A 15,076-nucleotide genomic window follows, 5' to 3' on the forward strand; every position below is an offset into this window, starting at 1 on the left:
TGTGGCAATTTGCTGTAATGACTGTAGTTGTACTTCTGGCATGCCCAATAATTTCTTTGGATGCCAACCCCATAAACAATACATCACAGCATAGTTTGCACCATGCAATTCCCCTGCATGTTATGTCTAATCGTAATTCCGCAATTACACTAAATTTGCACACTCCTCTGAGCTACATTTTCTCCCAGAAAAGACTTGAAACAGGTCACAAGGTTCCACAACGCTCTGAGTGGGTTTACAAGCCACCTGCACGAAATGGACTATTTTGAAAAATGCCTACATGATTTGATGGCGGTGCTTTTATAGGGCTTATTATTTAGTTCCCTGTATAACATCAACAATATGAATAATGAGGCCTGTTATGTCTGAGGTTCTGTCCTTCATGCTTTGTCTCACACACTGCTCCCTGTTCTTACAGCTCTGTTATTCATTAGATTAGGTCTTGTCATCCTTGCATTCACAACACAGGAAATCAATAATTAATTATGGATAGGTAAAGCAATGCCTGACTTGCTTTTGAGACCTCCGTAGACACACATTAGAAATAAATTATCGGGTATTGCTCTCTAGAAGTTTTCACTTAATTGACTTGCCATAAGTAACTGCATTCAGAGCAGGGTGCTGCCCTCCACCAAGCCCTGGTCTCCCCTTGGCATCCTGAACAGTACTGTGCTCAACAGCTGGTGGCTAAAGGCTAATCTTATATTGACCTGAATTCTGTATATGCCCTGCAGCCCATCTCAGCTATCAATCTCTTAACAGCTTGCTGCATTGGTCAGTGCAGACTTGCCCATAACCACAGTCTCTACAGCAAAGGTGGAGAACCTATGGGTCTACCCCAGATGTTCCTGTGTTCCATCAGCTCCAGCCATCATGTCCATTGGTCAGGGATTATTATTGCACTGACCTACCAGGTGGTCTCTAATCATGTTGTCTTTATCTTTCATCCTTGCCCCTAAAACACAAGCATACAAACCGAAGCCCATTCTCTTCACACCTTGCAAGGTCATTCTTAGCCATCCAAATCCTAAGGAGCTTGGCTTTGCAATTGACTTGTGTTGGATTGTCGATTCCACACAATCAATAGAAGTGTGATGGGCTCAGTTTTTTCTGTCCGAGCTGACAGCTGGAATTCATGTGTATCTGTGGCAAATTGGTTATATGGCTCTTTGTCATAATACACTGCTCATGCAATTACTTTGCTCAAGAACACATGAAACTAGGTTGTAAGCCTTGGCAATTTTTATTTTTTAAAAAAGCTCAACATATGCCTTAACTTTCTGCAAAGTAGCCCCGAATTTCCTTCTCCTTAAAACTAAAACTGGAGGTTTAAGAAGCTTATAGGTGAAAAGGGGTTTCTCTTGCCTTATGACTCACCTAATCAGCAGATTTTGAAAGTAAAACAAATCCTGTAAGATGCCTTTCATGTGGCAAGCCAAGGTGATGTGCAAAGGTATAGCAAATTAACAGTACAAATCAGGAGGAGAAGTCCACAAAGCAATGAAGATGTTGTACATTTAGTTTTTGTTTAAGAATATTTTCTTAAATCTTTTGATGCATTTCAAATGGGTATTATATGCTTTTTTTAAAAATTCTACTTTGCTTTGAGACAAATTTATATCATCAGCAACAAATAAAGTGGTGGTGGTGGTGGTGATTTAAAACATGGTACCATAGGTTGGAATCAAGCACTAGCAAAAAGCCTGGGAGAAGAAGTGTGTCTTCAACTTGGAAAACATTCTAAGTAGTTCTTAAGAAATAGTTTTCATCAAGAAAAGCAGGCAGAGAGATTATTCAATAATTTGGGGGTTGGATTTTGGTTTTCAGAATATCTCTAACAGATAATCAGTGCATCTTCTATAAGGGTGAAAGGATCAAACTACTGATTTTGAAGACCACAGTTCTTTAAATAAATAGTCTTGACAATATTTATTAACCATGTCTACCAAAATACATTTTGGTATGAGCTAATTTTGGAGATTAGTACTTGTAGGCATGACAATAAGTAACTTAATTAATAAGTAATCACATTTGCAGTGTCCTTGAGGTACTGTTCATCAAAACTACGAATAAATAACAGGATGGGGATGTTAGAATATTAGTGGACACCCACAGTTCTCTAATCAAAAGTAAATAGCCCAATTCCTTTCAGCTTTACTTTTTTATTTTTAGCAGCAGCTGAATGATCTATACTTAAGAACTGCAACAAGTTTTAGATTTATTGGGACTGCTTTCTTAACATTTACACCTAAAATCCAGCTCAGACCTCCTGTGGTATTTCAAGGAAACGTGGTATGAGATGTGTGCATTAAGGAGAGCAAAGAAGGAGTGGCTGAGGTCTTAAGAGCCTGAAAGTCTAGCTTTTCCTCCTCCACGGTCATCCATGTATATCTTTCCATCTCAAAAAATCTATTCCCCACTTCCTCTCTGGCTACTTATCAGATAGGTGCACATAATGATCTAGCAAAACAACAAGAACCACCAATTTCTCTTAGACCTTTCTATAGAATTGCTTTAGGGGGAGGGGGTGAGATAGTCATTAAGCAGATGTAGCCAAGAATATAGTTGTGAATAAATGTTTCAGGAGATGCTACTAAAATTAAATAAGTACCTTCTTTTCCCCTTTTGGTATGCACTTCTTAACTGTTAACTGCAAGTAGCCAACCATGCCATAACTCCCATAATGTGACGTCTTTCTAAATGTATCAAGTATTTCTGTCTTAATTTTGCTCAACGAGAGTAGGATGTAGGCAGGAAAATTGAGTTCAGAAATGCACTTGTACATCTCTTGCTTTTGGAGAGATTACTTTTTCTGTGCAGGAGACCCTTATATACTGTACCTTTTAAGTATCCAAATCAATTTAATTAAATTTCATTAGAAGCACTAGAGCTGAAACAAACTAATGAAAGCAGCCAGCACATCAGGTGGTATTTATTTCTGCATTAAATTAGAAATACTCCCTTTTGGCTTCTAAAAATTAGTTTAAATATTTAACACTAATAGCTTTTGGAATTGTTGATGAAGTAGGCCTAATGAATTTGTTACTGACAGTTTACCTTTAAAATGGAAAATGGGCTTGTTTTCTTGGAACCGAGACAGGCTAATGTTATATTTTGATTACTCACATTTGAAAATATTGTGATGGTCTTACTGGACATGCTCATGAAGAATCAGTGCAATGTGAAATTTATTTCTTATTTCTTGCTTTGGTCTGACAAAGCACTATTTCAGCTGAGTCGAATTTACATGTGGCGTGAAATCAAACTACAGACTGGCCCAACGAGAACTTTCTGTTGTTTATGTGGTAACTTATTTTGCATGACGTGAGATTATAGTGATGGGGCAAAACCAAATTATAGCTAAAACAGAATACAGACATACCTTGGAAGTTGAATGGAATCTGTTCTGGAAGTCTGTTTGACTTCCAAAACATAAAGGAACCAAGGCGCGGCTTCCGATTGCCTGCAGGAAGGTCCTGCAGCCAATTAGAAGTTGCGCCAGACGTTCGGGTTCCAAAGAACATTTGAAAACTGGAACACTCACTTTCGGTTTTCAATCGTTTGGGAGCTAAAACGTTCAGTAACTGAGCCGTTCGTCAACCAAGGTACGACTGTATATTGAGTAGATTGAAACATAATATAGTCAAGGAATCAAAGCCAACTGTAGACATATGACTTCCTACAGTAAATTCCTATGATATTAAGAGTCAATTTGTGTAGATTATTTGTTTTACCCTGCTTAGCTGACCTTTCTGGCAAGGCATTGCCCTACACACACCTAGCCAAGGAAGGCAAATGGCTGATAGTTAATTCTTTATTGATGAATGCAGACATTTACAGCAGCTTCTAAGATACACCAGAAACACACCTCTAGCATCCATGTAGCTGACACTAACTTTTCCGGGTTCGTGCCTGTCAGAGCAGTTGAAGCAACAGGGGAGTCATGCCCCCCTCCATGGTCTTACACACTCTCATCTGACAAAGTGTGTGCATGCAGCCTGAGACTTCTCCGGTGTATTGAATGTGTCTGGTTCTTCCCAAAATTCCAGTTCATTTTGTAATGGCATTGGGGTCTGGGTCAGAGAGCCAAAGTTGCAAATGGTTAAAAGAGAGGGTGCAGTTGCTCTGTCCCATCCCTTGCTGGCTCCAGGGTCTCAAGTATGATGCAAAGTTCCCATTTGGGGTTCAGGCTCCTTATAGCATTGATTGTAGTATAACAACTACCTGACATTCAGAAGACATCTTAAGGCAGCCCTATTCAGGGAAGTTTTTAATGTATGATATTTTAGTGTTTTTTGGTTTCTGTGGAAGCCGCCCAGAGTGGCTGGGGAAACCCAGCCAGATGGGCGGGGTACAAATAATAAGTTGTTGTTGTTGTTGTTGTATTGGCTGGTTTCTGAGATGTTGGATTATCTAGGGATGGTCAGAGGTAGGACTCACATTCCACTGGGATTCCAACAATTCATTAAAAAAAGAGAGGTCAAAATACTGTGTGAAATCTTCTAAGCAAAGTGGGGAAAGTCTGCCTTTCTCACTCTAATCATGCAGCAGCCATTTCCACAGAGCTGTGTATGCTTTGGAGCAAAGATATTTTGAGATCAGCATTAAACAAAGTGAGCTGCTTTGCAGCTGACTCTAAGCTTTTAAGAGCCCTTTGGAACAAGCCTAGATTCATAGGGGGAAAACTCCATTGACTTCCATTGACTTCAAAGTGATCAGGTGATTCGAGTGCTGTTAAGCTTTCATTCCTCAAGCCATTAATTTAAGAACACTCATACCGAGTTCAGTTGTACTGTCTTGGCAGTTCGAGGATTGTAGCCTTACTAATTTAAAATAGATGGTATATATTACTGCCTGTAATTAAAAATGCACACCTTTTAATTTTTAATCTATTAATTACTTCCAGCACTGAAACAGCTTGATACTTAGTGTTTTATATCTTATCTAGCCACGTAAAATTGCTGTGTCTATCAAAAACAGTTGTATAAATGCCAGCTGTTGTAGCTCAATTCCTCTGTTGAATTTCATCTAAATTTTAGGGCCATTTCATATCTAAGTTGGAGAATAATCTCTGCATCTGACATATGGTCACTAGGTTTTGTAGGTTGATATGTGAAGCTCTGGGGAGTAAGCTGTTGCTCAAGACATGTTCATTCTATTATATTTGAGCATAGGCTATCTTAGGACTTGTTTTATTTTCTTTAGCTGCAGTCATCAGATATACCTTGACTTTCCACACCTAAGCTTCTTGTTAATCTGGCTGTGTTCCACCATAAGACATTGCTAAACATCCTTCTTTGAACAAACAACCATTTTCTTTTTGGACAGCATCCTAGACAAATGGATTTAGTTGGAGAGGTTCTCTGCCTAGATCCCTAGAGGGCCCTGAATTAGGTACCTTTCTCAATTCCCCCTTGAGTTTTGCAGTTTAATCAAAACCCCTGAATGTGGCTGAAAATCAAAAGAACTCTGCTTATTATATTATTTATTTAAAAAATGGATTTGTTATCCTGATTTTACAAAAGATTGTCCCTACCCAGTAGCCATTCATACGTCAAACAGAGTACTTTGGAATAAAGAGTGCTGGATTCAGCTAAATCCAGTCTAGCATAATCCAGTGCTAGCCAATGGGGCTCCCCCATCCAATCTAGGGGGGGTCAGGAGAACACCCAGAACAGCATGGGGGGGGGGAGGAAAGGAGTGGCTGTTCCATCTGGCAAGCAGGAATGCTCACACTGATTGAATTATTGTCTTGGTGTGATGTTGAATTCCACCCACTATGTTGACAATCTATTGCTTGCCAAATTAGTCAGAGCTATAGTGTATATTTGATGAACGATTAAGAATGAGGTTTGATTTGAAAAGCTATGTAGAATCTAGCCTTCAATATGGATAAGAAAGAAATAACGGTTTTTCAAGGACTTTGAAGTATTGTGTTTAGTTCTGCTGGCCATGGAATGTTCTTACCTCAGTTAATACTTAATAAACATCAGTAGTTGTGTGGCTGAAGATAATATTTTTGGCATTACCTTTTGTCTGATTTTAGACAAATTATCTGGCTCCTGAGAGAGAATGTGTGGATTTAAACAATCTTGTCTTAACAGAAGTAGTAAGGACTAATGGTCATTACTAGTTATTTCTTTTCTATTGGCTGTTTTCTTTTCTTTCTTTTCTTGCAATCTCTTATCTAACCCTCAACAGTCTAAGGACATATAGATTAGATTGTTTGAGTTGCTTGAGCCTTAAGGATGTTACTTACAAAATTTCACTTATAAAGATTTCACTTAAAAAGTTTTGTTTTTATTTCTTATACTAGTCAATTTACACTATTTGACTTTGCATACCGGGTGAAGGGAAAAGACAGGTTTTCACTTTTGCTCTACTTATATATGTGAATATTTTGCAAGTTAGCAATCATTATTCCTGAAAGGAAAATCAACATTGAGTACAGAAAAATAAGTGCACAATCCAACTGAAATCAAGTACTTGTTACTCTCATTAATATCATTGGCAGAGATTTAAGAAAGTACTTAACTCTCCCACTAAAATCAGAGGAACCATTTTTAAAAATTCAGACAGGTTCATCCCATAACCTTTTATTCATAATTGGATGTAGGTATTCCAATTTAGAATGTAAATATTCCTTCAGAAAGAATACTGGAGCAGCTGCAGGACAAAAAAAATGGGAAGGTCCTAAGTGCTATCCAATAAAGTCATACCTAGAGTAGACCCACTGAAATCAATGAACGTAATAGGCATTTAAGTCCATTGATTTCTCCTCTGAACGTGTGACATAGCTGGATACTACTCAGTAGTTAAAACAGGAAACACAGAAAATCTTGTTCATACTCATTCATATACTGAAAATCCTAGAAAGATCACCAAGCTATTTTTAATGATAGATTACATTCCCCCCCCCAATCTCCGAGTAATATTTTCCAGCATTCTAAGTGTGAGTTGCAAACCTTACGATGCACACTCATTCCACCACCGCATGTGTGTACATTGGTCAGGAGGTGCGAGCGTTGTCGGTAATCCGATAATAGTGCCCTCACACTTACAAACTGAATGGTAATTGTCTTTCTGGTGCAAGGTTTTTGACTGACTTTATGATGTGTTTTTAATCATTGCGACCTGCTTTGGGATCACTTGGCAACGAAAGACAGGATATTAATTTTGTGATAAATAATACATGAAATCGAACATTTTTTTTAAAAAAAGAGGATATATTAAAAAGGATCGTGCGAGAGACCTGTCTGTTGATGAAGAGCAAGACCAGTCTGTAAAAGATAGCATATTCAATTATTTATTCCTAACTTGGCTTACTTAAATTTTATTCTCAAACATTGAACGTGAGTATATTTTTCGCTGATTTTGTCAACCCCCCCCCCTTCTCATATGTTATCCCCGTGCAGGATGGATGGTCACAGTATCACTTTGTAGCCTCATCTTCAACGATAGAGAGGGATCGGCAAAGGCCGTACTCCTCATCGCGTACGCCCTCCATCTCTCCGGTGCGCATGTCTCCCAACAACCGTTCAGGTAAGCCCAAATTTATTAATAAGCTGGGAAGTAACCCATCATAAGGGAAGATATTTCCAGTCTATATATGTTACCTTTCTGTGGATGTTCCATCTCTCCTGACAGCAAAACAATCAGGATAAACCACAAAATGGGTCACAGTTGTCTTTAGGATTAGTACTAAGAGGGTTTTTTTTCTTTTCTTTTCGGGGGTTTGTGTGTTCTGAACCACAGGCCGAAATGAGGGCCTGAGAGAGTGGTTTGATGCAGGGATACCAAAGAAGGATGTCAAAAACTCCAGAACGGCCAGTTCTAGTGCTTTCTTAAAAACGGTATAAACTTGTAACACAGACACCAGATGGACATCACAACAGTGATAGGTCATCACGACTTGTCTGCACGCGAGCAAGCATTCATGCATTCTATATATATATACAAAGCAGCATGTGTCACTTCGGCCGAAACTTCCCTGAGCAGATGAGGGAATTGGTGGCAAATACCCAAGTCTACCCAAGCCCCCAAAGATAAGGATAACATCAAAACAAGCCAATTAGCATATATCAGAGTGAGTGAATGTAAACATATATGAGCTCATTGTTACAACTACCAATTAATTGTGGGCTTATCTTGACTACTAAGATGGCATTTGCAGAGCTTCTGGAACAGTTAAGCTTTGATTCAACTCATGAAAGTACCGTAGTTGAGCCAATAGATAATTTGACTTCAACCTTAGTAACTTTGCTTTAAATCTCTACTTAGCCATGTACTTGGTTAGATATGTGTATAGTGGTACCTCTGGTTAAGAACTTAATTCGTTCTGGAGGTCCGTTCTTAACCTGAAACTGTTCTTAACCTGAAGCACCACTTTAGCTAACGGGGCATCCTGCTGCCGCTGTGCCGCCACTGCACAATTTCTGTTCTCATCCTGAAGCAAAGTTCTTAACCCGGGGTACCATTTCTGGGTTAGCAGAGTGTGTAACCTGAAGCGTATGTAACCTGAAGCGTATGTAACCCGAGGTACCACTGTAATTACAATTTTACATGTTACTTGACTGTGAATGATGGGCATGGCAGCTTCACCTGTGTCCTACCCAGCTCATCACTACTGAAGCTAGTGGGCATGCCAGCCCCCCCAGGGAGCTCTGGAATAACAGCACTCTCCGATGTCCCCAGGAGACAGGAGTTGGATATGACCACTGTGGGGAGCCTGAAATTATTCCCATGACTTTGAGCAAGCTCTGCTCCAGAAGGGATGTCCTACTCATGAATAAAGACTTGCTTGAAAATAGGATCTAATTGTGAGCAGAACAAGGAAGTCAATAACTGGGTGTAGCTAGATGGAGAGAGAGATGATAGATGATAGATAAGAGGAAATGAAGAGCCACAATCTCTCCACAGCTTCACAAAAAAGATAACCCTGAAATACTGGGTGCCCCCAGGAGCTCTCTGGTTGCCCGTAGAGATAGTCAGCAGGTATAAAGGGGTATGAGTTTCAAATGTTTTCCAACTCTTAATTTTAAAAAGCCTGCCAAAGAAGGGCAGTGCCAAAGAATGCTCCAACTACCGCACAATTGCACTCATTTCACACGCTAGCAAGGTTATGCTTAAAATTCTGCGAGGCAGGCTTAAGCAATATGTGGACTGAGAACTCCCAGAAGTGCAAGCTGGATTTCGAAGGGGCAGAGGAACCAGAGACCAAATTGCAATCATGCGCTGGATTATGGAGAAAGTTCCAGAAAAAAACTACTTCTGCTTCATTGACTGTGCAAAAGCATTTGACTGTGTCGACCACAGCAAACTATGGCAAATTCTTAAAGAAATGGGAGTGCCTGATCACCTCATCTGTCTCCTATGTGGGACAAGAAGCTACAGTTAGAACTGGATATGGAACAACTGATTGGTTCAAAATTGGGAAAGGAGTACGACAAGGCTGTATATTGTCTCCCTGCTTATTTAACTTATATACAGAATTCATCATGCAAAAGGCTGGACTGGATGAATCCCAAGCCGGAATTAAGATTGCCGGAAGAAATATCAACAACCTCAGATATGCAGATGACACAACTTTGATGGCAGAAAGTGAGGAGGAATTAAAGAACCTTTTAATGAGGGTGAAAGAGGAGAGCGCAAACTATGGTTTGAAGCTCAACATCAAAAAAAACTAAGATCATGGCCACTGGGCCCATTACCTCCTGGCAAATAGAAAGGGAAGAAATGGAGCCAGTGAGAGATTTTGCTTTCTTGGGTTCCATAATCACTGCAGATGGTGACAGCAGTCACGAAATTAAAAGACGCCTGCTTCTTGGGAGAAAAGCAATGACAAACCTAGACAGCATCTTAAAAAGCAGAGACATCACCTTGCCGACAAAGGTCCGTATAGTTAAAGCCATGGTTTTCCCAGCAGTGATGGATCTACCATAAAGAAGGTAGACTGCCGACATGTTAGCAGTATGGAACTGGTTGGGGCTATTTATGAGTGTCACTTGGTTGAGAGAACTTGTGCACTTCATAGATACTCAGTTTTATTATTACAGCAGAAGGTCTTCTGCTCAGTAATAATTCACTTTTAACAAGAATGATGTAGATGGTGGTGCTGACGCTGACAGCTCTGCCATGAATTCATTCGCAATCACAAAGGCTTTTATTACTAGAGACATTGCCAAGGCCACCACAATAATGTGGCAGCTTTTTTCTTGTTAGTGGAATCAATGGAGAAAAATGCTGTTAGCATCCTTTAATAAAGGAGCTAACCTTGAGAGACCTTCCTTTATCTACCATATTCTGGTTAGATTTGGTGCCACTTAAAGATGTTTTTCATTGTGATGAACATTTGTTACAACAATTTACTTATTCCAGGCAATTTTATTCTCTCAAGTCTCCTAAGGGGGTGGGGGTAGATGTGGGGGAAGAGAGAGAGAGACATTTTAATAATTTTTAAGGAAAACATCCTTGTTGAAAGGAAGGACAATTTTGTTATAATCCATGCCAATTAAGGGGAGGAGAGTCCTTCCTGAAATACTGCGCAAGGTAAAGCATTGTTCTTATTAATATAGAAAGGGTTTTTAAATTCACGTTCCTTTCTCTTTGTAGAGGGTGTTTGTTTGTCAAGTAGCTTCCAGTGTAAGAGAAAGAAAATACTGGTTTTTCCTTAGTGAAAAATTGCATGATTTAAATACTAGCTTCTTTTGGGGCATAGCTTAGGGGAGAGAAGGCATGTTTCTGAGAACCACACAACTGGAACTCCTCATTTGAGAAGGAGATGCATTGCCCAAAGTCGTTCCAAATCTAGAGAGGTGTTTGGAAGGTACAGTAACTGTGGAAACGATTCCAGATCCCTTGAGTTAAGAGATCTTGTCAGAAATTACAGGAAATGAAATAACCAGTCTATTGGTGATCTAGCTGTTTGACTACAATCTAATTTATAGCCTCTTACTAATTAATAGTAAGAGAGTGGTTTTACGTTTGTTGACATTGCAATAAATGGAGTCTCTTAAAACATACTAAAAAAAAAAGGTAAAGGACCCCTGACAGTTAAGTCCAGTCGTGAACGACTCTGGGGTTGCGGCGCTCATCTCGCTTTACTGGCCGAGGGAGCAGACGTTTGTCTGCAGAGTTTTTCCGGGTCATGTAGCCAGCATGACTAAGCTGCTTCTGGCGAAACCGGAGCAGCTCACGGAAATGTCATTTACCTTCCCACCAGAGCAGTACCTATTTATCTGCTTGCACTGGTGTGCTTTCGAACTGCTAGGTTGGCAGGAGCTGGGACCAAGCAATGGGAGCTCACCCCGTCGTGGGGATTTGAACCGCCGACCTTCCGATCAGCAAGCCCTAGGCTCAGTGGTTTAGATCACAGCGCCACCCGTGTCCCAAAACATACTAATAATTTTCCTTAGTTAAATAACAAAAGCATCACATTGTAAAGTATAGGACTTTATAGAAGAGTGGGGTAGGGAGTGGGAACAGAGTAAGACTGGAGACCTTTTGTTAGGTCTGTTGAGTTCTGTCTCCACATCAGTCTATTCAGAGACACCATGTTGCACAAATACATCCATATGCAGAGTCTAGGGGCTCGGCTACCCTTCCACTTGATTGTATTTTCTAGGTGTGAGTCTGAGCTGTTTTCCCCTTGCCCCACTCCTTTTCCAAGAGAAAACCTGCTCTTTAGCGATCAATCGGAACAAATGGCAGCCTAGGGAAAACTTGAATTGTTGTTTGCTCTGATTGAGCACTAGAGAGCTGTTTTCCCCAGGATGGGGAAGCAGCGGGACATGGGGATGTGTGGATAAGCACTCAGTGTCTAAATATATGCTCCTTTATGTTGTTGTCGCCTATGAAAAGTCACCTTTCTACAGAGTGCCAGTATTTTGCACAATTGAAACTGCTGTTCTATCATTCCAGTGTTGGAGCACCAACCACTTTGCCATTGATAACTGCTTATGCTGCTGCTCTGTTAGGTTCCATAATATTCAGACATAATACAGCAATATAGACACATCCATTATTTCTTCAATACAGTATCAAGGTGAATAATGGCCACTGAGCCAGCATGGCTGTCCTATTGCAGTGTCAGCAGGAATGGGGTGTTATTTGAACAAAATATAATGGCTGTCTTGGCCAGGGAAGAAAGAAAATGAACCCAAGTGTAGTGAATTAGGTTAACAGGAAAGTTGTATGATCACCTAGGTAGTCTAGTGCAGAAATGAGGATTGAAATTCTTAATTTCTCCTTACACCATGGAAGGATAACCTGCGGTCCTCCAGACATTTTTACTCCAACTTCTATCGGAAGAACAATCAGGAATTATGGGAGTTGTAGTCCCAGCAACATTTGGTGAGCCACAACTACCCTGTTCCTGCTTGTAGTTGCAGTTCATTATCATAGAATTCACACGATCCTTGGAGGCCAACTCCCTGCTCAGTGTAGGATCTGAAGTGCCAGATGCAACAATAGCATGCCTGACAGCTGGCTGTCCAGCCTCCAGTGAAAGAGAGGTCACCACCTCCAAAGGTTGTCTGTTCCACTGTCAGACAGCTGCTGCCATCAGGAATTGTCTCCTAATGTTTGGTTGAAATCTGCTTCCCTGCAGTTTCTAGTCCCTCTGGAACAAGAGAGAACAAGTTTGTTCTGTCTTTTGCATGACAGCCCTTCAGATATTTGAAGGTCACTGTCATCCCTTAATCTTCTCTTCTCCAGGTTCAACATGCCAAGCTCAGTCAACCATTCCTCATAGGACCTTGTTTGCAGATCACATGACCCAGTTGGTTAGTCTCTCTCTTTAAATATGGTGCCCAGAACTGGACACAGTATTCCAAATGTGACCTGATCAATATGGAATAGAGCAGGCATAGGCAAACTTGGCCCTCCAGATGTTTTGGGACAACAACTCCAATCATCCCTGACCACTGGTCTTGTTAGCTTGGGATGATGGGAATTGCAGCCCCAAAACATCTGGAGGGCAGAGTTTGCCTATGCCTGGAATAGAGCTTAGCTATTTACTTTCCATGATCTGAATACTGTGCTTCTATTGATGCAGCCTAAAAATGTATTAGCTTTTATTTATTTTTAGCAGCCGCATCACACGGCTGCTTCATGTATTCGGCTTCCGGTCAACTAAGATGCCTAGATCCTTTTCACATGTATTACTGGCAAGCCAGGTTTCTCTCCCAGCCCCCCCCCCCCAATCCTAAGATTCATCCAGCCCACATTTTACCACTTTATCAACAAGGCTATCATGGGAGACCTTGTCAGATAGTTTGCTGAAATTCATTCCCATGATCTACCAGACTATCAAGCAGGGAAATATGGTTGGTCTTGCAAGATACATTCTTAATGACACAACTTCACACCACCCCAGTCCTAGGTCAAATAAATTCCCTCCGTTCCCTTCTGTCAAAGGGAGGAGGGAAATTTAAAAAATAGCCACTCTTGTATTGCTGATTACCCCATCCATGACATATGACCAAGCACAGGATGTGGTACAACTCTGCTCCCAGTCAAGTAGTAAGTAATCACACACACAGAGAGAGTTCATAATTTGGATGACAAGGCACGCAGCATTGGACTATGGGTCTCTGGCTCCACATATTGGGCACACTTGAAGCTTACAAGGGGGCAGGCTTTGTGAAAAAGGCACTGTGCACACTTTGCATGAAACAGCCTGGTCTCACAACACACATGTAGGAACTTGAGCACGTTGCTAACGCTTGTCTACCTAGAACCCTAACAGGTACCTCACTTTGAGACTTCAGAAACAAGCACCCGACAGCAAACTTCAGTCCAGCAACTGAGACTGCCAGGGCAGAGCACCCCACAGAGGTAAGCAAAGGAAATGGAAAACTCATTCTTCAAAGTGCAGTTCCCATGGCTTCCTCCCTCTCAAACACTTCATTGCCCTACATTCCATAACCTACCTTGAAATAATGTGAATGCTTTGTCTTGTTTGAATGGTCTTTTCTAACACACTTCCACTGCTCCCCAGATGGTGGGGAAGTCCTCATCGTCACATGCCTACAATCTGCTTGTTGGCAAAAGTCTACTTCAGCCATTCCCCCAGTTGGCCAAACCCTCACGCGCACATTTGTCTTACAGGATCACAGCCCAGGCGCAAGGAGGAGAGCAAGCTGTCATCAAACATACAAAGTTTTATTGAACACCCCCCCCCTCCCAAAAGGAGAAAAAGTGAGTGGATTCACAGTCTCTGCAGTCTCTCCCCCACCGCCATGTCAGGTGGGCTACTGATGCATAACCACAGGCACTCGTTGGCACCTCTCTCTCACTGCGCATGCATAAATCCTCACTGCGCATGCAGCCAGAGGGAGTGCCTGCTCCAGCTGCTGCCTCTTGCTCATTGTTCACTCTCTCTTTCGGTGTCCTCTCTGCAGGCTGCTCTCCCATGCACCTTGATTCACATGAACCAAAAGATGCTCCCAAGCGGTTCTCCTGTAGGGCTGCTGACCTACTTCCTTCCACCACCTTCATCCTCGCAGGCTCCATGACAGCCAATAGTGCAACAAGTGGTGGCTTTCCTGATGTGGTCCGGGTGCCGTTAAGAGACTCGGCTGCAGCTGCTCTGCAAAGCCACTGTCCAAAGCACAGGAGCCCTGCTAGAGGGACTGGTTGGCAACCATACGCACTGCCTTCCGTTTCAGGATCTCTTCTTGACGTCCAAGTGCTGCTCAATAAAGACTTTGACTCTACCATATGTATTGCTTCTTCATTGCGAGTGAGTGGCAGATGGGTCTCCTCGCTGACCCCAGCCTAATGGTATGCCTTCAGCAAGCTGCAGGATGGGTCTCTGAAGGCAGTAAGCTGGGAGTTGGAGGAGCTCAGCAGCCTCTCCTCTCTGTGTTTGTTCAGGTACTCTAGACTGTGAGGGGGTCACAAGGTGGGGTTGGTGCTGCTGTTAGGGTGTATAAGGCTGTATTTGAGGGTGTGAGGAGGGTGAGGGAGGGAGATTTAATCTTGTTGAGTGGCTAGCCTTGCCAGGTAAGGTGTGAGGCAACATACTGTGGTGAAAGGGGGAGATTGATCACATGGGTTGGCAGTGGGAGGGCTG

At 41.6% G+C, this 15,076-nt stretch overlaps 1 protein-coding gene and 1 long non-coding RNA gene across 11 annotated transcripts in view; one reads left to right on the forward strand and one right to left on the reverse strand.

The window, feature by feature from the left end:
• The window catches only part of CTNND2 (catenin delta 2), a 529,021-nt gene that overhangs the window by 501,156 nt on the left and 12,789 nt on the right, over positions 1-15,076 (forward strand). For all 7 annotated transcript variants that reach the window (XM_082234188.1, XM_082234191.1, XM_082234190.1 and 4 more), the window contains one exon: positions 7,416-7,542. In XM_082234188.1, the coding sequence (XP_082090314.1) occupies positions 7,416-7,542 (127 nt within the window). The remainder of the gene's footprint in view (positions 1-7,415; positions 7,543-15,076) is intronic.
• The window catches only part of LOC309538846, a 103,073-nt gene that overhangs the window by 52,693 nt on the left and 35,304 nt on the right, over positions 1-15,076 (reverse strand). The window lies entirely within an intron of this gene.

The sequence above is a fragment of the Podarcis vaucheri genome, assembly GCF_965113315.1.
Source record: "Podarcis vaucheri genome assembly, chromosome: 8".
Classification (NCBI taxonomy): Eukaryota; Metazoa; Chordata; class Lepidosauria; order Squamata; family Lacertidae; genus Podarcis; species Podarcis vaucheri.